This window comes from Callionymus lyra, chromosome 10 (assembly GCF_982586985.1).
Source record: "Callionymus lyra chromosome 10, fCalLyr1.hap1.1, whole genome shotgun sequence".
Taxonomy (NCBI): Eukaryota; Metazoa; Chordata; class Actinopteri; order Syngnathiformes; family Callionymidae; genus Callionymus; species Callionymus lyra.
Window position 1 is genome coordinate 8578579 of NC_141827.1, and position 26502 is coordinate 8605080.

Below are 26502 nucleotides of genomic sequence, written 5' to 3' on the forward strand. Positions count from 1 at the left end.
AAGTGTAATAAAGAGTAACAATCTGACAATATAAAGTGTTCTTAATATATCACATTTATTCACTTATTCATCCCCCTTTATTTAAACAAACGTAGCAAACACAGTCTTTTACATATTCATCAGACACTCCTCACATGGCAATGTTTACAGAAGCATCGTCATCAGGTAAATAGACCGCACAGCTACAGCTGCACTCAGTTCTATGCAGGCACTCTTTATTTAATATCATTTTTAACTGACTTTTACTTGAATTTCATTTAAATATTTCGTAAAATAATGTGGTATGCCTTAATTAATTCAAAATGTTTTTGGTTTTCAATCTCGCCATGTTATCTCTCCGTTGACCGAAGTAACCCCTTTATATCTTTCTTAAGGTCAATAGTAATGAAGCTCTTGCTATAGCGCTTGTACGGCTCGCCGTCAGGGCCCACCAGGAACTTCTCAAAGTTCCAGGACACGTCGTTCCTCCTCACGGGACTCCAGAGGATGAACTTGGGATCCGACATGAGGGCCATGGAGTTGTCGCAGGGGAAAGGGAGCTTCTCCTTCAGGTACACGAACAAAGGGTGAGCGTCTTTGCCGTTCACTTCCACTTTCTCCAGCAGCTGGAACTTGGGTTTGAAGTCGTTCCCCGGACGAACGTGCTTCAGGGACCTCAGGATTTCATCATTGTCGCAATTCTCCTGAAGAAATAGAGACCACAAGGTCAGGAACAATAGTGGTGGAAATATTTAAAACAAATACACAACCACTACTACCACTGTTACTGCTACATCTGCTACTACCACTATTACTTCTACTACTACCACTATGATGAGGACTACTGATACTACTACTACTACTATGAATAATGCGACTACAACGACATCTTGGCCTTTTCAAGTATGTATTGTTAACTGAGTATTCTTTTGTTGTTTACGTGCTTTGTGACCCTGGTCTGTGAAAAGTGCTCCACATATAAAAATTACTAACTTATTTACTTACTTACTACTTCTATGATGAGTACTACTAATACTATTACCACTATTATGAATACTATGACTACAACAACTACAACGACTACTTCTATGAGTACTACGACTACCATGACTACTACGATCACTACTACTACGACTACAATGGCTACTTTGACTACTACTAATACCCCTACTATGGCTACTACTACTACTACTACTACTACGAGTATTGTTTTGTTGTTTACGTGCTTTGTGACTCTGGTCTGAGAAAAGTGCTCCACATATAAAAATTACTAACTTATTTACTTACTTACTACTACTACTATGATGAGTACTACTGATACTATTACCACTATTATGAATAATATGACTACAACAACTACAACGACTACTTCTATGAGTACTACGACTACCATGACTACTACGATCACTACTACTACGACAACAATGACTACTTTGACTACTACTAATACCCCTACTATGGCTACTACTACTACTACATCGACTACTACTTCTACTACTACTACATCGACTACTACTACTACGAGTATTGTTTTGTTGTTTACATGCTTTGTGACCCTGGTCTGTGAAAGGTGCTCCACATATAAAAATTACTAACTCATTACTTACTTACTACTACGACTACTACAACTATCATGATGACTACTGATACTACTACTACTACTACTATGAGTCGATGACTTCAACGACTACTGCTATGACTACTAAGGGTGGAAATACAGATTTGCCATTTAATAAAAAATAGAATATAGTAGTAGAAAAACATTACTTACTTAGTTACTTCAATTATATAAATAAATAAAAAATATATAAAATCACAAAGGATCGAATGTTATTTAATTATGTGATTAAATGGATACATACTATAGTTACTTATTATTAATAATATAAACGTTAATCATAATAAATGACTACTATCATGTATTTTCTTCCTCACTAACTTCCTCAATTCGCAAGAACAATATTTTTGTTGCACATCCATGTCTGTTGACCCACCTGGTGTCCGAACTGGTTACAGGGAACCCCCAGGATAACGAGGCCATCGGAGGAGAACCTGGAATGGAGCTCGTTCATCTGGGTGTAATCCCGGGTTGTTGTTCCTCAGAGTGACGCCACGTTCTCGATGAGAACCACCTTCCCCTTCAGCGCCGAGAAGCGCAGAGTTTCTCCGGACAGCAGTCGAGCTGTCAGGTCATAAAAGCGTCGAACAGCCATTTAGTTTTATTTTTTCAAACGCTTTCCTTCTTGTTCTGAAAATAAACGGCTGCGTTTGTGTCGCTGGTCTGACAGAGCTCTAGCTTGATGGGTTGGGCGAGTCAAGGATGTAATTTGACACCAGTTTAAAGTCGTGGTTGAATAAATCCATCTATTCATTTATTAATTATCATTTATATTTAGGATTACATAATGTTTTCATCTAACTTGTAATCGTCGTTCAAACTAAATAAACTTGAGTTTGAGAACATTCATTATTAATTATACATTACATTATTTATTAAGAAAGTTTATCACTCAATTAAAATAATATCAGGAAATATTGTCGTTGAAAACTTCCTGTTCATTTGTATTGTTCAAATCCAGCGTACACATTCATCCTGATCACCTTGCTCATGGGTTCTCAAGCATCTCAATGCATCGGAGGATATGTATATTTGACAATAAAATAACTTGAACTTGAAGGATAGTATCATTATTATTGTCGATTTGCTGTCTATTAGTTGTTCTTGAAGGTATTTTGGTCCCTATTGTACATTGTTGTGCAACTATTTAAAATAAATACACAACCACTACTACCACTGTTACTACTACATCTGCTACTACTACTATTACTTCTACTGCTACCACTATGACGAGGACTACTGATACTACTACTACTACTACTATGAATACTGCGAGTACAACGACGTCTTGGCCTTTTCAAGTAGTATTTTTAACTGAGTATTGTTTTTTTGTTTATGCGCTTTGTGACCCTGGTCTGTGAAAGGCGCTCCACATATAACAATTACTATATTTACTTACTTACTACTACTACTATGATGAGTACTACTGCTATTATTACCACTGTTATGAGTACTATGACTACAATGACTACTATGATCACTACTACTACGACTACAATGACTACTTTGACTACTACTAATACCCCTACTATGGCTACTACTACTACTACATCGACTACTACTACATCGACTACTACTACTACTATGACTACTATGACGACGACTACAATAACTACTACTACTACTACTACTACTACTACTACTACAACAACTAATACGTTAACAATATAAGGTAAGGTAAGGTAAGGTAAAACTTTATTGATCCCTCAGGAGGTCTCCTTCGGGAAATTGTTTTTTACCAATAGCCAGCAATTTTTCATAAACAATAAAAAATAATACATAAAAATGTCGATTATAATATATGGGCAAATTAATTTAATAAAATGATTTACAAGATTTAAAGAAAACCTGTTTGTTTTATTGTTGAATACAGTAATCGAAAATGTTATATTAAAATATATTAATTTCAAAGTTATTATTAAAGTCAATTACCTACAAAACAGCCCACTCATACAAAAATATTTTAAGAGTAAGACAAATAAAATAATTAAGATAAAATAAATGTCTTGTCCTGGTTTTTTCACTTCACCACGAAAAAAAGTAGTTTTTACAAATTTCCAGTTTTGTTTTGTTCTATAAAGCGGGTTCTGATTCTGAAACACTTGTACTAAGACGTAACCAAACGCAGGGGTACATGAATATTTACTTATCTTAAATTGAACCTTCTAATCAAGACAAGCAAACTATAAACGTAAACAAACACACAAGTAATGAATTAATAGAATACATAAGCGGGAGTTAACAGGACGTTTGATAAACCAAATGTTTTATAGTTTTGGACAATTGAATCCACCCCTGCCACATGCATACATGGTACAATCCCGGAAGTGGAATGAAAGCGGTGTGCTCTTGAGTCAATGAAAGTCCCGTTTTTTTTAATAGAGCTTCAGAAATAAGATCATCAATTATTTTAGTCATGTGATCGATTATTTTAGAAGCACATCATCTGACACAGTGATATATAAAATGGAGGAGGCGAACACCGTGTATGCAGTCAGTAGCTTCCTGGTCAGCCTTCTGTGTGTCGCTCTTTACATGTTGTACTCAGAGTTGTACCCAAAGATCACAATAACAACTGGATTTCCTCCCGTTAAGAAGATCACTATCGCCTATAAATTCAAAGAAGGATCTTACAAAGACTGTGAACATCTTTTAAAGGAGAGTCAAGTTCTGGGTCCAAAGTTGCCAAGCATCGGAGTGTATTATGATGACCCCAACAAGGTGTGTATTATGATGACACAAACAAGGTGTGTATTATGATGACAAACAAGGTAACACAAACAAACACCACCTGAAGACTAAACAAGTAGAAATGATTATTATTACGAGTCTGTTGTTCAATAGTTTTAGTGGAATATTTTTTATTTTCGTGGATGAATCGCTAGATGGCGACAAGAACGTAGATTAGAAGAAGGTGAAATTGTCTTAGATTTCCTCTGTTAGTTTTCTCATAATAAAGTGTATCTCTTTGGATTATGAACTGGACAGAAAACAACTACTATAATATGAGGTTATTTTGAAAGTTTCATCGCGTTCTATTACGTTTGGAGATCATTTAAACCGACAACGTTGTCTATCTTATCTTAAAACCATCACATTAATATAGATCCTATATCAATTGTAGCATACAGTGTGTTTATTTTAAATTTAAAGCCACATTTCAAAGCTATTTCTGTCAAAACGCAATTCTTTTAGACGTTTCTTTTGTTATTTTGTTTGAACATATTCTACATTTTCCGTCAAACAAAGTCAAAGATTGGGTGACTATTTATTTTGATGCAAAACTGACGAAAAAACATCCTTTTAAAAACGAATAAAATATATAAAATGAGTTGTTTTGTTTATTGATGCATTGCAAATAATGCACTGCATGATGAAACTTATAAAAAATGAAACTATAGTTACTGTTTCTTTAAGTATAATGCATTGTTTTTAACAATAATCCATTATTGAGCATCTTATCTTTAACCCATTTAATTACATTCTACCATTCTTTTTTGGAACCATTGTCATTGGTCATAATGTTTTGGCTCATTTGTGTTTTGAAGTTCAAATGTGATGTTTTACCTTCTTTTCTATGAATCCTTTTATTTATTAATGCATAAAAATGCAAAATCGTAAGCAGTGAACTGGTGGGACACCCTGGAAAGGGATTTAAATATATATACATATATATATGTATATATACATATCTATATATCTATATCTATCTCTATATATACATATATATATATATATATTGTAAAGGCAAAGGAAGTCCCAATAGTTGATGTGAATGACGTTCGAAAGCCGTTTGTAGCAGTGACATGGATTTTCACATCATAATCAAAGTTTTTCTTCACATCACCTGAGGGTGAAAAACCTTTCTTTCCGCCACAACCCTTGACGTCAGCTTTGATCCTTGAAGTCTGAGAAGAAACTGATCAAAACGGCACGACAGAATGTCTGTAAAGTATCTAATCCAATGATCCCAACTTAATCTTAAACATTTATACATTTATTTATGCTATGTTTTGTTCTTTTGTTTGGATATCATAACATTTAAACACTCTTTAATAATTGCTTAAAATACCCAATTTAAAATGAGAGTACTTGTTTAACACTTATATATTGTATTCTATATTGTGATACTGTAGTAACAACTATATATGTGTAGTATTGTCGCGTACTTGACTCTGGTGTTGCAGAATTTACAGACCACATGACTCTTGATGAAGTCGTAACTGCTTTCATTTGAAACCAATATATGTACAAACATCAGCTTTAAAAACTGTTGGGGTCGACTGTATCCTCTTGTCCTCAGTCCTCACCTGGATCTCGCAGGATTTCAATTGTTCCTTTAGCTGCAGTGAACAAATGACTGCTGCCACCTAGTGAATGGAAGTAAAACTGTGACACAAATATGAACAAACACAGTGATTATTTGCTTGTTAACTGTGAATTAAAAAATATGATACTAAACACAATTTATTGTAATGTAAACCCTGAAATAACTATAAATAAAAATAATGATCATTTAAGAGCCAAAGAAAATTATACATACATTTTTTTACATCAAGAGTATGGTGAAAAAACGATCCCCATATTTAATAATAATAATTATGGTACACTTTTGTTCTTCAGAGATTAAAATTAAATATGTGTCCAGTTTATTGTTAAAGCAACTAAATATTTCACAGAACTTTTTTGTCTTCACCGCTAGAATTATGCAGTAAGTTTAGCATTTTTTTTTGCTGTGCTTTATAACTGATTCACTGTATGTATAAAAGGAAGTCAAACAAAATCTCTGTCTTAAAATAAAAGTATATATATATATATATATATTTATTTCAGGAAACTTGTGAAAAAGTTAATGTTATGGAGATCCGGCATAATGCGCGTGGGAGGCATGAACATTGCCCGGAGTTGTACGAGTGAAGAGGAAAGTGTTGGTGGAACTTTAACAAAAAATGAAACTATAGTTATTGTTTCTTCAAGTGTAAAGCATCATATTATCTATAATCTATTATTGAGCATCTTTTCTTTAAACCCGTTTACGTGCTGCCATCCGTCTTTGGAATCTGGTCATAATGTTTTAGCTTATTTGTTGATTGTTTTACCTGCACATTTCTTTCCCACGAATCAGTTTTAAATCCCCCCCAAAATTGCGCAACTCTTTAATGTCCTAATTGTTTTAATGACTTTTTTGTGTTTCTCGCCACTTTATAAACGGATTTTCTATCTTCAAGCGTTCACTTGATGATCCTGCTGTTTTTTTTCCCCTCTGTGCCTGCAATTCCGCGGCTGGTACCGAGTTGCTCTTCACACAGTCGGGGCCTGAATCTGATCCAAGTTAAAATAATTGGGCTAATGATCCGGGCTCATTACTGCAGGAACCACAGGATAGCGCAGAACCTCGGTGTCAGGAGCCCTCGAGAGCCAGAGAAAGAGCTCCCACACAAGAGTGGACCTCAACACTGAGCCTCTCTGTATCCATGTCTGTGGCGAGAAGTGTTTTTGAAAAAAAGTGCACCCTACGATGGATAAGTATCTCTGAATTGCTGTTCTCACTTTTTCTTTTCTATTCTTCTTTAATCGCTGCCTTTATAGACAAAGAATGGGTGAGCTCTCAAACTGTTGCCATGGTTACAGGGCTGGTGCAAACTCGCCTCCTTCAAAGGGGCCAACGCCATGGTCTCGTCCCCAACTCCCTCAGATTTTTTACACTTTGAAAAAACCCCCCCAAAAAACAAGACTTTTCATAGTTTCAAAGCTTCGGGTTTCCTTTGACCTGGCGTCACCTCAAGATGACATCTTTGTTCCGTCCCTCTCCTCCCGCCTGGTGCCCAATTAAGACGGGAAGTAAAAGGGAAAAGGCAGGAGTGGAACCTCTTAAATCTTCTTTTTCATTTTCACTGCGAGGTCTTCCCATCCTCAGAGTACTAGACTTTCATGAGAGAAGGCTCGACGAGAACTGAGCTGAACTTGCAAGTTAATGTATTTCATTATTTATATAATTTTGATTGTTTTAGCGCTTTGTGACCCTGGTTTAGAAAAGCGCTGTATAAATACAAATTACTTATTTACTTACTTACTTACAAGTATATATTTGTAGTATTGTTGAGTACTTGACTCTGTTGTTGCAGAAAGTCTAGTACTTCCCATCCTCGGAGTACTAGACTTTCATGAGAGAAGGCTCGACGAAAACTGAGCTGAACTTGCAAGTCAATGTATGTTATTATTTATATATATATATATATAGGTGTGTACAGGGTCAACGATACAATATATAGTGATACTGTAGTAACTTGATCTTTTAAGTATATATTTTTTGACTTTTTTTTTTTTCTTTTTGATTGTTTAAGCGCTTTGTGACCCTGGTTTAGAAAAGCGCTATATAAATACAAATTACTTATTTACTTACTTACTTACAAGTATATATTTGTAGTATTGTCGAGTACTTGACTCTGTTGTTGCAGAAAGTCTTGTACTTTCCATCCTCAAAGTACTAGACTTTCATGAGAGAAGGCTTGATGAGAACTGAACTGAACTTGCAAGTCAATGTATTTTATTATTTATATATATATATATATATATATATAGGTGTATACAGGGCGAACGATACGATATATAGTGATACTGTAGTAACTTGATCTTTTAAGTATATATTTTTTTACTATTCTTTTTTTTTTGATTGTTTAAGCGCTTTGTGACCCTAGTCTAGAAAAGCTCTATATAAATATAAATTACTTATTCACTTGCTTACTTACTTACAAGTATATATTTTTAGTATTGTCGAGTACTTGACTCTGGTGTAGCAGAATTTACAGACCACATGACTCTTGATGAAATCGTAACTACTTTCATTTGTTTTCCAACCAAAATATGTCCAAACATCTGCTTTAAAAGCTGCTGGAGTCACTGTATCCCCTTGTCCTCAGTCCTGCCATGCATCTCACAGGATTTCTATTTTAGCTACAGTGGACAAATGACTACTGATATCTAGTGGCTAGAAGTTAAATTGCAACACATAAGTATATAAATAACAAACACAGTGAATATTTGCATGTTAATTGTAAATAAAAAAATAAAAAACATTTGATACTAAACACAATTAATTGAAATGTAAACCAATAACTATGATAAAAATAATAATGACTTAAGAGCCAAAAAGAAATTATATATATTTTTAAACATCAAGAGTATCGTAAAAAAAACTATTCCCATATTTAATAATAATAATAAAAATGGCAATAATTGTATTTATATAGCAGCTTTTAGACATTTAGTCTCACAAGGTCCTTTACATAAGAAAACAAACGGCACATTAAAAAGAGCACAATAATAATAATAATGTGATAAATTCAGTTTCATTGGAGACAAACACAGTAGAATGATTTAAACAGAGTAAAAAAACACATTCATGAATATCAGTGTCTCTAGCAAACAGCCAAACAGAAAATTAACTTCATCCCCTTGTGTTTTCAGAGAAGAAACAAAGTTTCTAACAATAGCTTCACATACATCGATGGTAATGCATTCTTGGACAAATTGGACTATTCCCCATTTTTTGTTATTACATGAGCGTTCACTGAAAGTGCAGAAAGCTGTTGTCCCTAAGGGGACCCCCCCCCCCCAAAAGCAATAATGTGTCGTCCGAGCCGAGGTTGAATCAAAGCTTTGATTAATGATCACGTTGTCTCGCCTTGACGTGTTTCTGCAGGATGTTTCTCAAGAACAACATAGTTTGAACACTTTGCTTCCCCCGTCTAATGAAACCCTTCTTCTGTCCCTCCATCGATCTTCTTCTTCTTCTGCAGGTGCCGGGGCCCCAGTGCCGCTCCGCCGTCGGCTGCATCCTCAGCGAGGGAGACGAGAAGGTCGACGAGGAGCTCCTCGGTCGCTGCCAACGCTCGGGCTTCGGCGTCTGCTCGTTCCCTGAGGTCACGCATGTGGTCACGACCTCGCTGACCAGCAGCCGGTTGTTCTCCGTCGTCCAGAGAGTGAAGCGAGTCTATCTTCACCTGCATCTCTTCATCAAGGTACCGTGGTCTTAGAACCTCATTATAATGACATTATTATTCTCCATTATTATTTTTATTTTGTTGATTAAATGGCAAATTGCAAATTCATCAGTTCGATAAAGTTTCGGATATTTTATGTTTTTTTTTTTTTAATTATTAGGTAAGTAAATATGTAATATTTGTAGAGCGCTTTTCTAGACCAGGGTCACAAAGCACTTAAACAATCAAAACAAAACTCAATAATTTTTATTTGTTCAGGCTTTTCCTTGATTTTTTGGAACTCCTGTTGTGTTATCAGTTTTAGCTTGACTTTTAAAGTATTTACTTTATTGAATATTGTTTTGATTGTTTAAGCGCTTTGTGACCCTGGTCTGGAAAAGCGCTATATAAATAAAAATAACTTACTTACTTACAATAAAATAGATGCTTAAAAGATCAAGATAACACCGAGAACAACACAGAGAATCTCAGATAATCAAGGAAAAGCCTGCAGGAATAATTAAATAACTATTATATCATCTTGGATCACGCAGAATTATTTTAGTTTATATAAACTAATGATTTTTTAATCACAATCATGATTTTTTTATCACATTTTTTTTAAATCAGGATTTGTAAACAAGATTAAACACTATCTTGCGGGAATCATACTTATATTAATTAATTATTTGTATTTATATTAGTTAATTATTTTATTAAAATTTGAACGAGAGTAAATGATGATTTAGGAAAAAATATAATGTAAAACGATCTAATAAACTGTATTAATATGATATCAAATAAAAATGCAAATTTCATGGAAACTGTTTTCAGGTGCTATATATTAAATAGTAAATACATAATCTTTTATTATTATTCTGTTCAGTCTGTTGTAGACCCCATTGTTTTGAGGTTACCTTTAGTAGCTACTGGCCCATAGAGGGCGCTTGTTCGCCGACCTGGCTGTTTTTAAATCATCTTTTTATTTAATTTGATCTTTTATCTTTTTAAAATCTGTAAATAATCATTCTTATATTTGTTGAACAGTTCATACGGATACACTATATTTGCACTATGATTACCCTCTTTTTATTCTCTTGTTTTGTGTCGTCGTGTGCCGTAGTTATGAATGAACGAACATACTATTATAAACTTGGTTAACTCACTTGGTAACGCGCATAACAGCTTTAACAGTTTTAAGACTTTTTTATTTCTCTCTGCATTTCGATTTTATTCATTTTCTTATTTGCAGTGTCTTTGTGTGTATTCATGTTGTGTGTGTGTAGAAACAGGAGGACAGCTTGTAATCCTTTAGTTTTTTAATAATCTTATTAATTCTGCATGACGTTTGTCATAGGATAATTAAATGGTGTTATTTTAGGACACATTAATGAATATAGCATGTAGTCGCCCCCTAGTGGTTCGTTGACTACTGGTCCAAATAGTGATCGATTCAATTGTAGCAAAATGATCCAGGGTTTGTGATCTATCAATGCAAAATCCTCATGAATATTAAAACTCTAATAATTGTCGCCTTAGAACACATAAAATAAAATGTAATTTTACAAAACCTAAGACGCCTCGAAACTGCATCAGGTCGACCCCTTAATATATTTACAGCATAAAAACGTGAGTATCTAAAGTTCAAAAAGCTTTAAAATAAGATGCCTTTTTTATGGCTTCATGAGTAACCGTGTGGGGGAATGCTGGGAAAGTGAGTCATTGTTGGGTGTTTTGGAGGCTGGTGTTTAATTATGCAGCGGGTAAAAAACAGGTGGCGACGCCACAGGTCGTCTCAATCACTCGGCTTCTGTTGAGGAAATGTGGGAGCGTGTCCGACTGTCTGCCTCCGCCATCTGTTTGAACACCTTCGTCTCTGATAGGCCGTCGCTCAGCTGGTCGCAAAAGTGTGCGAGAGGTCACTTTACACTGGTGACCATATTTGATAATAACTGCTGTCCCGCTGGTCTACGCTTTATAGCTTATTACATGTTACATAAGACTGATGGAACTTTAAAACAAAATTTGCTTCTTGATTAATGTGACAAAACTTTATGTTTCAATCATCGACCTCAACCTAATCTGACCTTTGAACCCAGTACTGAGTAACTCATTAATGTATTTATTAAGTCTTTATCTTTATGTTCTTTTTCTTATTTTATTTTGATTTATTTTTTATGGAAAATATGAAAAATTGCTGTATTTTCTGTGGCTATTGGAAAAAAAAAGTTTTACCTTACCTTACCTTACCTTAAGTAAGTAAGAGAGTTATTATTAAAGCGCCTTTATAGACCAGGGTCACAAAGCGCTTGAACAATCAAAAGCCATACACAGTAAAAAAGACATACAAATTTAAAAACTCTTAAAGGTCATTACAACATAGAGACAAACACAGAAGTCCTTAAGATGCTTCTTGAAGGAGTCAGTAGACTTCATCAAACGCAGACCTCAGAGCCCGAGCTGGGGTGTAAGGCTGGATCAGATCACTGAGGGAAGGTCTGACCATGAATAGATCTGAAAGTAAGAACCAGAATTTTAAAGTTGATCCTGAAAGAAACTGGCAGCCAGTGAAGAGTTTTAAGGATCAGGGGAAATGTGAGTTCTTCTACTAGAGCAGGTGAGAATTCTCGCTGCAGCGTTTGTATCAACTGCAGGAAAGTCAGCTCTGCATTAATAAGCTGTTAAAATAGTAAATAAACTGTTACAATAGTCTTAACAAGAAAACACAAAAGCATGGATTATAAGTAAGTAAGTAATATTTGTGTCCAGTCGTCGTGTTGAGGGTGGCTAAGACCACAACACGACTTTAATTTCATTTGTAAAATGGGTTTCTGGTAAAGACACTTTCCTGCAACAGCTAATTTATTTAACAGTTTAAATATCTTTACATGGTTAGTTTCTTGTTGCCCTCTTTAATTTAGAGTGAAAAGAAAATAAGTCAAGTGTCTTTAACTGTATACTTGAACAATTTCCCGAAGTAGATCTCCAGAGGATCAATGAAGTGTATCTATCAATCTAAGTTTGGAATACTCGTTGCTGATGTGATGAAGAAGTTCTTGACATCGTGAGATACTTTAAGTCGAGGGTGTGAATCACACAAGGAGCCAGAATGTTAGAATGTAGCACATTTTTATTCAGTGTACGAATTAATGAGAAAATATTTTTCCAATATTGCAATTCAGTTTTCTTTGGTAATAATAAATTGCTGTATTTGCTCTGGCTATTGGAAAAAAAACAATTTCTCCTTCGGGATTAATAAAGTTTTACCTTACCTTACCTTACCTTAATAGACAAGTAATTGTATAGCATGACCAACACAACATTTGATATATATATATATTGAATATAAATATAATCCATAGTATAGTATCCATATTACGATGAAATGACATGTATTGATTTGAATATAATATATTTATTTAACTTTATAAATAAAGATACAACACTTTACACCTAAAATGAACAACACAAAAGTACTTCTGAATATAACACAAATATTAGTTAAAAAATATCAACCTCAACATGTGGATCTCCAGTCATTAACACAGAACATAAAGTACCAATGGAGTATTTATGAATGATTGATTTATATGCTATTTTATGGTAATATATATTGTATTGTATCTCTTTTTATTTCATTTATATATTCTGTACTGCCACCACAACACATTCCTGCAGCCTCTGCAATTTAAAAATTGTATTCTATTAAAAAGAATATCGATCTAATCTTAAAAAAAAAGGATTCAGTGATTATAAAAAAGGAAGTCAAAACAGGAAGTGGCTAGTGCTGTGTCTCAAATCGCATACTAGCGTACTAAAAGTTAGTATTTTTAGTGCGTTAGTGCGTCTCAATTCTTAGTATGCGAAATTTAGTGCGCCATGCACACTAAATTGGCGTACTAACACGCCCACAAAACTGAGTACGGTTCGATGGACACTAACCACACTAAACAGCCGCCATCTTAGTGACGTTTTAAACGGAAGTTACTTCATATATAAATGCATATATATACATATACTTACAGGTGCATTTTCAGCAGCAGTAGGAGGATAAACACGTCTTCGGTGCTGATACCAGCTTAAATATCTCACGATTATTTAGATTCTCATATTTTTTCTTCTTTAGAGTAATCTTAGTATGCTAGAAGTTAGTATGCATCAGTTTAGTGTACATACTAACTAGTACGCAAATTCTCCGCAGATAGTATGTCTCAAATCAAACTCTGAAGCTACACACTAACCGGAAATCACATGACAGCTTCTTCTTCTACTTCTATTTAACGATGTTTCAAGCAGCTGTTTGAACGCTATCGCCGACACCTGCTGGCAGCACGTATTGCAACTTTGGAAAAAGAAATAAAGAAAAAATATGAGAATCTAAATAATCGCGAGATATTTAAGCTGGTATCAGCAGCGAAGACGTGTTTATCCTCCTACTGCTGCTGAAAATACACATTTAAGTATATGCATATATATGCATTTATATATGACGTAACTTCCGTTTAAAACGTCACTAAAATGGCGGCTGTTTAGTGTGTTTAGTGTGGTTAGTGTCCATCGAACCATGCTAGTTTTGTGGGCGTGTTAGTACGCCAATTTAGTGTGCATGGCGCACTAAATTTCGCATACTAAGAATTGAGACGCACTAACGTACTAAAAATACTAACTTTTAGTACGCTAGTATGCGATTTGAGACACAGCACTCTGTGTCTCTGTTTCAAATCTTAATGCTAAGTTTAGCATGTCGCTTTTCTGCTTTTTTTTTCAGCTTTTTCTTTATTAACTTGTCCTTCTTTGACACTTGACTCCACCTCTTCTTCTTTTCTCTAAATTCCCCTTCACCTGCATTCATTTTAGAAAAATAAAGAGAGACATTTGAGATCTCTACTTGTTTTTTTACAGGAAGGCGTATTGTTCCAACGTAATTGATCATTCTCTGCCATATTTTTACATTTTTCCAATTAAACACCCTCTTGATGAGTGTCGTTGACATTTCCGCCTCCAGGACCGTAATTTGGTTCACATTGAGCCGAACCAGAACACTGTGTTCTAAGTGGCTCTGTTAGTGAATAGGGCACACAGATAATGGCTGACACGTTTGAATATCCCAAGTGGCGAGACCTTTTCAAACAAGCTCATCAGCATTTCGCAGACCCTGGCGTGCCCACCAATGATGAATTCCGTCTGTCAGAGTCGGTGCCGTGGCCCCCATGGTTGAGCCTGATATTTGCAGAGTCCAACCATCGATCAGCTTCTGTGTTTTTCTTCTCCGGCGTCGGCGTTTTTTTATTCCTCTCGACACGGCTTCATCGCAGCTGCCCGGTGCATCTGGAGGCCGGTTGTTGGCAGAGTGGCCCGGCCCCTCGGAGTGGGCGAGGGACCCGAGGTGCCCGGGATAATAACGCTGACATTACCACTCATCTAAAGGTTTCGCGAGAGGCAGACGATGCAACATTTGTTTGCTGGAGGGCACCAAAGTTTATTGCCAGAGCCGGGGTTTCTGTCTGGAATATAAAGCCGATTCCTTTCTTTCTTCTTTAAAGCATCTGACGCGTCGATACGTCATGGTCCGGTCTTGTTATCTGGATGCAGAATGAAACCTCCTGTGAGCGACGCTGCTCCCAATTACGATCAGTCTCGTCCGGATTGGTCGACGCTCGTCCACTGGGTTTGTTTCACACGCAGGCGTTGGGCTGTGATGTGAATTCTGAAAGGTCCACAAAAGGTCATCCTGTTTGTATTCCGGCCAAAGATACGCCGGAGTTTTAGTTTCGAAGGGATTCAAACCTCGTCACACGAAAGAAGAATTAGCAGCGTTATTTATCTCGTACTTGAGAGGTGTTCTAGTTGGAGCAGTACTACTGAGCTTTGCCAGTATTCATGTTCAAAGTGTTCTTTACTTCACACGGCATCAGTGGAGCTTGATAACTGGCCAGAGAGTCTTCCAGCTTTTTACCCGTCGGACAAACTCGCAAATACCAGAACCAAGTTTTTGAACCCTACACGACATCAGTGTCTGTAATCCAAATATACTTTACAGTTTTTATCATGATTATATCAAGGATTTCTGAATTCTTACTATAACCATTAAGACAATCTATATACTTACAATGTGTGTTAATGTACTTCTGCTCTTAGTGTTTCATAGAGTTAAAACTGTACCTCTCAGAGGAAAAGGAAACTCTAACAGGTTAAGGGGGCACATTTGGGGGCAGAAAACCTTCATTCAAAGTTGAAAATTCCAAATTAAATTTAAAAAAATATACATTACATAAAACACAGAAAATGTAATGTAAATTAACCTCATTTGGTTAATTGTAAGGGGGCAGAAGACCCCCATGAAGTTCTTGAAAAATGAACATGTAGACTACTGACCTCTCAGGTAATAGGGGAGAACAACTTGACCAGGTAAAAGGGAAGGGGGCATAAGGGGAGCGGAAGACCTCCATGAAAATCCAATTTCCCCTTTATATTACATGATACATTAGAAATATTTATGGAATTCCAGCTCCTTTTGTTAATTGTAAGGGGGCAGAAGACCCCCATGACTAATTTTGTTGAAGACAAAAAGGCTTGAAAACTTGCATGTAGACTACTGAACTTAGTGAAGGTTGTAAAGGGCAGAGAAACTTGATAAGGAAAGGGTGCACAAAAGGGGTGCAGAATACCCCCATACGAAAATGTGTCCCTTTCGATCAAATCCAATGCTTTCATATGACCTAATACATAAACAATTTATAAATATTTTTGTTTTGGGACTGAAAGGAGGGCAGAATACCACCAAAAAATTCCAAAAGCTTCATTTTTGATGCTTGTTAAATGTCATATAGACAACCCATCTCAACAAGGGGGGGCATAGTACCCCAATGTTGTGTCTCAAACCTCGGACTTCTCGAAGTGCACTGCTTAACCATACGCTGTAAGACCGTGTGCTTACTTGTGCAGTGCTCAAATTTCAACAGGGTAGTACTATCTCAAATCAAACACTTACGGTACACATTTACAGTAAATGACTCGACAGCTTCTTCTTCTACTACTTTTTGACGTTGATGGCAACCGGCCGATGGAACACTATCATCGACACTTGACAGCACTATTCGCCAATCGAAAAGAGTTATTAAGTTGTTTCATTTTGTTATTATTGTTGTCGTGTTGTGGTAAAAGTGGCGTAGCTTCCGTCTACTGTCACCTACGTCACTAAGATGGCGGCTGTTAAGGGTGGAAAATGTTCATCGATCCACACTCAATTTTCTGGTTGTTTGAGTGCGCCAATTGAGTGCTCATTGCACACTACATTTTCGCAGACTGCTCATTGGGACGCACTTGTGCACTCAAAATATAAAGTGTAAGTGCAGAAGTGCGCGATTTGGGACACAGCCCAACACTCTTCTTCTAGTGTTTGGTCGCCGGCTTGACGAACCATCTTGAAAGGAACATGCTGGACACAAGTCTTTGCAGTATCTGACTAACGGCGACATTAAACCGATCAGAAGACGCTATTTTTATCCTCCACAATATACAAGTATTGTGCGTCTTTGATGAAGAGTGTTGCATCGCGACCCTGCCAGCGAACTTTTCCCTCTGGAAGCTCAGTAGAGTTTGCCAATCAAATGTTCAAACATGACTTTCATCTCGCAGCATCTGGGGCTCTACTGTTGGTGTTAAATGTCACATCTGCATATGATTGATCTGATTTAAACTTTATTCTCTGTTACGCTGTCGCCCTGAATCAAAATCAGGCCGCCGTGGTTGAAGTTTAAGAAGGATACTTATTTTTAGAGCCGCCGTCCGTTTGGATGTATCACACGAGGTGAAGTGGAATCTTTGAATGATTGAAAATCAGTTGCATTACATATTGTTTTTATTCATTATATATGTTGTTGTTGAATTTCTTTGGATGACTAGTGGGTCATACACTTTTTTTTTCACTGTTAAAAATGATAGATTTGTGTTTATAGTACTGTTAACCTAATTATTAAGTGCACTAAACCGTCATGTTCTTGCTTTTGTTCAAAGCAAGAACCAAAAAAGTTAGGTATTTCAAGCAACAGCGCTTCAAATAGCTCATTTATTTCATTTGATTCTGGTGAATTTGCTCACTTTATGAAATCAATTGTCCTCATAATAACTTAATTTGGATCTGTTTCTTCACTTAGAAGCTGAAAACTGGCCAATTATATTCTCAGACAGGAGATGTGCTAAAAGTGTCAGTCAATGTTCATTCATTCAGACTCAATAATATTATTAAAGAGAATTGAGTTTTGAAATATTTTAGCACGTAATATTGAGCTGATGTAAAACTGTAATTCTACAATGCTGTGTAGATTAAAAACAAGTTATTTTTATTATTTATTTTTCTTGGGGGGGTCTCTTTAAAATACGATTAGTTTAGCACACTTTTATGGTTTATATTTCAACAAAGTGTATATCAAATTAAATAATTCAATTTTTCAATTTACGATAACATGCATATATTCAGAGTGTACATTTTTGTGTTGCCATTAAATGCCCGGCCTCTAGATGTCAGCAGATATAAAGTCTTCGGCAGCTAAAGGATCAATTAAATCCTGCAAGATCTTGGCGATGACTGAGGACGAGGGGATACAGTCGACTCCAGCAGCTTTTAAAGCTGATGTTTGGAAATATTTTGGTTTTCAAATGAAATCAGTTACGACTTCGTCAAGAGTCATGTGGCCTGTAAATACTACAACACCAGAGTCAAGTACTCGACGATACTACACATATATCCTTGTTACATCACAATATCTTGTAATCGTTGCCCCTGTATCGTGATAGGAATCGCATCGCCAGATTCTATCTCTGGCCACTTGTAAACTGCTACCAGAAATGAAGCAACACAGAAGGAATGATGATTAGATACAATTTCAAAGTTCACCCGGAGCTATAAACGATTATGTTTGTGGTTCTTTTGCTGCTCGAGCATCACGCTCAGCTGTCGTACACGCCGCTTCAGTTGCAAAGACGGATGGTACCGCTCCCTGGACCCTCATTTGTTAGGAATTAATTAAGTGTGTCTTCCTCCGCCGAACTTCTGAGAAGGTCAGAAGGAAAAAACACGGGTCGTATTTCACTCAAGCTACACACATACAGACATGGAGAGACTGTCAGAAGTTTTATTTACCTCGACGTCGACCGGTGTCAACCCCCTGTTGAAACTTCCTTCTGAATGAACTGTATCCAATTTTTTAATTCCAGCATTCACACAATTGAGATCCTGTTTTCTTCTGACCTAAACTTTGTTCCGCTTCTACTCCCACAAATTTTATCGGATTTGAACCGTTCAAACTTTTATCAATTCAGCTCGTTTCTGAAATGCGGGCTATGTTCTATCTTTATTTTATCTCTTCCACTCTTTCTTTTATTCTTCTTTTTCTACCCCATTTATTTTAATAAGGAAAATCTTCAATATATGTTTCGACTCCTTCCACTTTGACCTACTACTTCTACTTTTACTTCTTCTTCCAATACTACTTCCACTACTACTTCTACTACTAATACTACTACTACTTCTACTTTTACTACTACTTCCAATACTACTTCAACTACTACTTCTACTACTAATACTTCTTTATTTTCAAATAATTCTACTACTACTTTTAATTTTCTACTTCTTCTACTTTAACTACTTATTCCACTACTACTTCTACTACTTATGCTACTACTACTATTAATTCTACTAATGATTCTACTACTACTGTTACGGTTCTATTGCTTCTACTTCCACTACTACTACTTCTAATTTTACAACTAATTCTACTACTACTTTTAATGTTCTACTTATTCTACTTTAACTACTTATTCCACTAATACTTCCACTACTACTTCTACTATCTTTGCTACTACTACTATTACTTTTTCTAATAATTCTACTACTACTGTTACTGTTCTACTGCTTCTACTTCAGCTACTACTTCCACAGCACAGCAGGGTCAGCATTCACACTGCATTTTCTTCCGGAAATGCACTCTTTCTAGTTTTTAACTTGAGTTTAAACTTCAAGCATCATTTGATTATATTTTCTTTTAGGCATGTCTACCTCAGACATAATTTTATAAAAGAAAAATGATTAGCTACGTGGTAGCAAAGCACTCCTACCACTTTATTCATACTGCACTGCAACACTTGAAGCTCTTTAAACTGTTTACAAGCCAAGTATGTTTTGGAAAAATGATCCTCTTATTAAAAAGATTTGACCCTCGTGGACTGATGTGTTTAGAAACCAGTGAATGGAACAATACAGTAATGGCAGCAGCAAAAAAAAAAGTTAGAATCTTCTTTGAATTATATTACATGAGAATAAATGCAGTGATTTGAGACGTGTTAACTTTTGTGCTCGACAACGTCGGACCAATCCAATTTTGTTTTTGGTGATAGATAGACATGTAAATTAAATGAATCTCCTCGAGTGTCCACTCCAGGGATTTTCAGCAAGTCCCAATTCAAGAGGCAATTTTGAACCATTCAAGTATGAGAGCGACATCAGTTCGCTGAGGTTCTGGACCTCGGTGAATGAATTAGAGAAAACGCGAAGAGATAATAAAGCAGCTTAAGAATTAACGGCTTCATACAGCTCGCTGACTTTCAAAAGGGCCTCTTTCATTCGTCAAGCCTGAATACGTCGCGGCAAAGCGTATTGTTGCTTGAGTGACACCTGAATTGTTTGTACTGACAGCTATTACTGCCTCCTGTTATGTCCCCTGTCTCCGATTTGTTTCCTCTCTCAAGCCTTTAAAATGAAACCAGAGCTCTAAAGCTACACATTGACGAAGACTTACGGAGAGGAAGTGCAAGTAGCTTGCCAAAAAGTCCATTTAAAGGGGATGTAGTGTGGCTGGAAAACAAGTGAGAGAAGGATGGAAGTGAAGAAGTGTTACCCCCTGTAATTGTGTCGATTACTGTCATTAACGCTGAGATTGCAGGAAGTGGTCAAACGTCGCAGATGGATTGCCGGTGGCGAGTGCCAACTCCGTCTCAACTGTAATAGCATGTATTTGGACGAACAGCTGGACATTGAAAGTACTTTACTGTACTTAATGTCTTTCAGTTATTTTTGAATCTGCTTGCGAATACATAATATTCATGCTACTTCACATTCAATTCAATATTCATTATTTTGTCTGAAGTCATTTTGGTATATAGTTTCAATGACAGTATTTCCATTCTGGAACTTGTAATTGTAATGCGTTTGTGTCTTCTAGTCTGGACTATTGCAACAGTTTGTTTCCATGTCTTAACAAGAAGGAGCTGTCCCGCCTGCAGTTAATACAGAACTCTGCAGCGAGAAATCTGACCCGCTCTAGTAGAAGAACTCACATTTCTCCGATCCTTAAAACTCTTCACTGGCTTCCAGTTTCTTTCAGGATAAACTTTAAAATTCTAGTTCTTACTTTCAGATCTATTCACGGTCAGGCTTTTCCTTCCATCAGTGATCTGATCCGAACTTACACCCCAGCTCAGGCTCTGAGGTCTGTGGATCAGAATCTACTGATGGTTCCTGAACACAGTTCAGGACCAGAGGAGAGAAATCCTTCCAGACTGTTGCTCCTAAGCTTTGGAACGATCTTCCTCTCTCTCTGTGTTTGATGATCTACTGACTCCTTCAAGAAGAAACATCTTAAGACTTTCTTATTTGTGCAGACTTTTCCTTGATTCTCTGAGACTCCTGTGTTTGTCTCGGTGTTATCTTGACCTTTTAGTATTAATTCAAGTTTCACGCATTTTCTACTCTGGCATCATGTTGACTAAGGGTTGTCCCTGGGTCAAGGTGAACCACCTCCACCACTGCACATGTATTTCTGGAATCTTATCAAGGATTAAAGCATCACTATGGTATATAAATAACATTTTAGTTTCCGGCTCATCGCAATGTTAGAATAGTGTCATTGCAAAAGCATGTGTCACCGGACACTAAAGTTCACAAAAATTGGACTTTATTTCTTTGTTTGGATTTTCTCTTCCTGAAAGTTTATTAAAATAAATGTAACCTCTGCCTTTGACCCAACTAGTGTGAAGCGGCTCGGTGCCGAGGTTCTGGTGTTAAGAGCAAAGTTAAAACAATGAGCACAGAAAATTTTGAACATATTTTAACAAAGTACTGCTTTAACTAAAGTAAATGTAACCTATGAGTATAAGCTAGTTTTACCTATGTCAATTATAGCGTTTATAAATGTATAATTGGAATGCATATGTAGAAAAACAGTGGTTGTACGTAAAAAGAAAAATCTATTTTTTACTCCATATATTAACCACTGATTCTTTTTAACAACGTGTTTCAATTAGCCGTTGCTATCACTTCTTCTCTAGTATCTCTCTAATGCATTTTCCCTTTTGCCTCCGTCTCCCATTATCAAAACAACATTTTGTGAGCGCTTTCTAAACTGCTATTTGATTTTGAAACAAACACTTACTCTGTAATTCGTCGTCAACTTCTACCACTGCTCTGGCACTTATCCCCACAATTATTTTCTTCAAAACGGAGCTCAACGCTTTTTCTTAGCCTCCAATTTCTCGTGCTCATTATTTTTTTCGACAGTTCACGACGTTTATTAACACCAATATTTTTGCATCATTAAGACGCTATAGGAGGGTATTTTAGCTCAATATCAAGCAGTGATTACTTTTAACAACAACAAACAACACCCCTGATGGAGAGTCATCATCAGCATATAAAATCACAATCTTTCTCTCTTTAGTTCATTTTTACTTTTATTCTTCTGAAATCTTTTGTATGAAATTGTCTCAGATTGATATATGATTCCATTTAAAGCCTCTCGTTTGAATTAATGTATGTATTTTCTTATTGTTTTATAAGTACTTGACGTTCTGACGTTTTAAAATTAAAACGGTTATCAATCATTCATTCATTTCTGACTCAATTAAAACATACATTTTCGTGTATAAAATTCATGCTGGAGGCTACGAAATATGTTTCTTTTACAAAATGGATTGAATAAATCAATACAGGCTGAGGGGAATTTTCTTTTTCTTTTTTTTGTGCAACAAGCTTTTTATTCTCCATCTAAGAGGTTAGTTAAGTGGCATGATTGTTGGTTTGGTGCTGCTCGGAAATGGCAATTATGTTGGAAGAAACAAGACTATTTTCAGATTACTTAAGACTAGAACCAATGTTGAAAACTCTTGTCTAACACTGTCCCTTTGTCGCATCCTCCTCCGTTGAGGAAGAGGCGCTTCCACATGTTCCCATCCATTTAATTACTGTTCATTCTCCGGTGAACTATTGTTGTTTACGACTCATTTGTATTTGTTGTTAATCCTTCCATCCTAAAGGGCCACTTGACTATATTTTTAAAACACTTCTCCCCTTATTTAATGCACACGGAGCACATATTCGTTGTATTTTTCATCTCCTTTTTTATATCGGAATAACATCCAAACCTTCCTGGAGACCTCATAGTTGGATGGCACATGGCGTCAGCCTGTCGAGTCAGTAGTCGGGTGTCGGACTCATCATGGAGAAAAGGGCAGTCGTCTTCGGGCTCTCGTTGTTTGACAGGCTCCTTGTCTGCTGCTGACAGGTTATCCTCACACTTTCTTTTCCTATTCTACGTGAAATGTGTCAATTTAAATCTCCTAGAGTCAAAAAATGATAGAATGCCTGGTATGGGGGATTCTAGGGTGACATTAATGCAACACTTTGACAAATTATGAACCTCTCACATGACGAATGATTTTTCAAATCTCAAATTTCTCGAGTCTTGCCTATCATGCGAATTTAAGAATAAAATTAAGCCGCTGGATTTTTTTTTCCAAGCCACCGAAGTATTAACTTTCATCAAATATTTTCAAAAAGAATTTAAACTTGTTAAAAATATCCTCATTTCAAGGACGTTTGAATTGATATTGGATCTTAATATCTTAATAAAAAAAACATTTTAATCTTAAATTATGAATTTTCTTTTCCATATCTGGTTATTTTCATTTATTCATTTTATACCCTGGATTCTCTTATCAGTATTCTAGGGTACTTGAGCCTATCCCAGCTGCTTGGGGTTAGAGGGGATGGACGCCCAGAACAGGTGACTAGTCTCTTGTCTGAGTTAAGTTTAGTTGTGTAAGCATTCTCCTTCCCCCGAACCCGTTTTTAGTTACGTATGAACGAGGCTTCTACTAAAAACACTAGCAATTCCTGTCAATCCACCATATTTATTTGGGCTATAAATCACACAAAATCGCAAACCTCACTATCAATGAACAGATCTGTATATCTTATCGTATAAAGTGCGTTAAGATTAATGGGTCTCATAGGATTAGTAATCCTCGTAGTTCACCGTAGTTTTTTTTTTACAGATCCACAAAAGGATCAATAAAGTTATCTCTATCTATCTGTCTAAGTAGAATCAGAATTAATTAATAAGGTGCACTAAAGATTTTTGAAAAAATTAAAAGATTTCAATTGCGCCTCATAGTCAGCAAAATACGGTAATTAAAAAAGTTCATTATGTTCTGTGCATGTGTCATGGGGATTGTAACCATCACAGACTAATTATATGACATGTTTAATCAATATTGTTCGCTTCAAATGTATTTTTATATCAATACATGTACAAATGAGATTAAAACTGAAAATGTTCCCTCGTTCCCTCGGTAGTCTGGTTGTAGGCTAAGTGTTTAGTTGTGTATTTCCCAAGACTCCAATCCTGTTTTCTTTCCATCTAAAAATATTCTTCCCACTTTTTGCTTATTTTTCCCAAGGACACACATGATGTATTTGTGCAGATGTTGTTCCCCAGGCACGGAACCTGGAAAGAGAGGACACCAGGACATCCTCTCCTTCATGTCCACGATCCCTCTCTGGTTCCCAGAGGAGCCGCAGAAAAGCTCCTCGTACTTGACAAGCATAGTTGTGTTGTTGAGCGGTGATTAGGAAGAAGACTGTGTGTGTTTTTGTGTGTGTTGGATGGGTTTCCACACTTTGTTTGATTTGTTTTTAATCTTTTGTTGCGGCGCGTAAATTAGATCTTCACTGCGCGACACACAACAACCAAATCTCGGTCATGACACTTGCTTTGAACCCTAATGATTTTCTACTGAGACAGAACAGACTTCTGTGCATCGCATTCTGAGGTTAAGTCATGCTTAAGTTTTTTTTAGAGCTTTACACTACAGATAGAATACAAATAAACCTTCAGTTTTTGAAGGCAAAGCAAAGTGTTTAATTTGTACTGTTTACAGAAAACAATAGATTTTCGAGATAGAATATGTTATATGATAGAATATGTTTATTTTGCCATTTGCGTGTTGATGTTACCTAGCTGAATGTAGCGTTGCTGGCCTTTAGTTTTTAGTGCAAACTATATATTATATCCCACTTAAGGCGCAGTGGTATTACTCGGCGAGGCGCAGTGGTATTACTCGGCGAGGCGCAGTGGTATTACTCGGCGAGGCGCAGTGGTATTACTCCGCGAGGCCCAGTGGTATTACTCCGCGAGGCCCAACGTTATTACTACGCGAGGCCCAACGTTATTACTACGCGAGCAAAGTGCTATTAAAATGTGTGGCACAATGATATTACTCCGCGAGGCGCAGTGATATTACTCCGCGAGGCGCAGTGGTATTACTCCGCGAGGCGCAGTGGTATTACTCCGCGAGGCGCAGTGGTATTACTCCGCGAGGCGCAGTGGTATTACTCCGCGAGGCGCAGTGGTATTACTCCGCGAGGCCCAGTGGTATTACTCCGCGAGGCCCAACGTTATTACTACGCGAGGCCCAACGTTATTACTACGCGAGCAAAGTGCTATTAAAATGTGTGGCACAATGATATTACTCCGTGAGGCGCAGTGGTATTACTCTGCGAGGCGCAATGGTCTTACTCCGCGAGGCGCAGTGGTATTACTCCGCGAGGCACAGTGATATTACTCTGCGAGGCGCAGTGGTCTTACTCCGCGAAGCGCAGTGGTATTACTCCGCAAGACGCAGTGGTATTTCTCCGCGAGGCGCAGTGGTATTACTCCGCAAGGCGCAGTGGTATTACTCCGCGAGGCGCAGTGGTGTTACTCCGCAAGGCGCAGTGGTATTACTCCGAGAGGCGCAGTGGTATTACTCCGCGAGGCCCAACGTTATTACTACGCAAGCAAAGTGTTATTACAATGTGTGGCACAGTGATATTACTCCGCGAGGCACAGTGATATTACTCCGCGAGGCGCAGTGGTATTACTCCGCGAGGCGCAGTGGTATTACTCCGCGAGGCGCAGTGATATTACTCCGCGAGGCGCAGTGGTATTACTCCGCAGGGCGCAGTGGTATTACTCCGCAGGTCGCATTGATATTACTCCGCGAGGCACATTGATATTACTCCGAGAGGCGCAGTGGTATTACTCCGCGAGGAACAGTGGTATTACTCCGCGAGGAACAGTGATATTACTCCGCGAGGCGCAGTGATATTACTCCGCGAGGCGCAGTGGTATTACTCCGGGAGGCGCAGTGGTATTGCTCCGGGAGGCGCAGTGGTATTACTCCGCGAGGTGCGGTGATATAACTCCGCGAGGCACAGTGACATTACTCTGCGTGCCGCAGTTGCAATTATTGAAAATGCAGTTTTAGATTTAGGTCAATTTGCAAGAACGTTTATGAAAGTAAATTGGTTATTATCTCAACATAACTTATTAATAGTTTCATTTGCCTATCATTACTTGTCACATCTATCGCCAAACCTTGTCTATTCTATTCATGAATCAACACACTGTTTAATTTTTGGGTCACCTTTGATATCCACTGACCACTGCGGAGAAGGGATTTCACGATCTAACATCTAATCAATGTGCCTAATTGGCTAATCCATAAATTATCTGAGAGCTGATTGTACCTTTTAGCTTACCATATTAGAAACAGAATTGTTGTTTCCACAATTATTGATAAAAAAAACAATGTATTCAATTGCAAACA

The 26502-nt window shown here is 37.0% G+C and overlaps 3 protein-coding genes across 3 annotated transcripts in view; 2 read left to right on the forward strand and 1 right to left on the reverse strand.

Annotated features, from left to right (window-relative positions):
* Positions 1 to 26502, forward strand: part of LOC148070144 (ubiquitin-like modifier-activating enzyme 1) — a 280272-nt gene that overhangs the window by 159399 nt on the left and 94371 nt on the right. The gene's annotated exons all lie outside the window — the stretch shown is intronic.
* On the reverse strand, positions 37 to 2286 carry gpx1a (glutathione peroxidase 1a). The gene is made up of 2 exons (XM_087800117.1): positions 1974 to 2286; positions 37 to 683 (listed from the first exon to the last, which is right to left on the reverse strand). Exons 1-2 carry the CDS (start codon positions 2190 to 2192, stop codon positions 330 to 332), a joined length of 573 nt encoding a protein of 190 aa, XP_087656243.1. The 5' UTR covers positions 2193 to 2286; the 3' UTR covers positions 37 to 329.
* Positions 3973 to 26502, forward strand: part of tex264b (testis expressed 264, ER-phagy receptor b) — a 47963-nt gene continuing 25433 nt past the window's right edge. The window contains exons 1-2 of the mRNA XM_087801278.1: positions 3973 to 4318; positions 9397 to 9618. Of these exons, the coding sequence (XP_087657404.1) occupies positions 4064 to 4318; positions 9397 to 9618 (477 nt within the window). The 5' untranslated portion in view covers positions 3973 to 4063. The remainder of the gene's footprint in view (positions 4319 to 9396; positions 9619 to 26502) is intronic.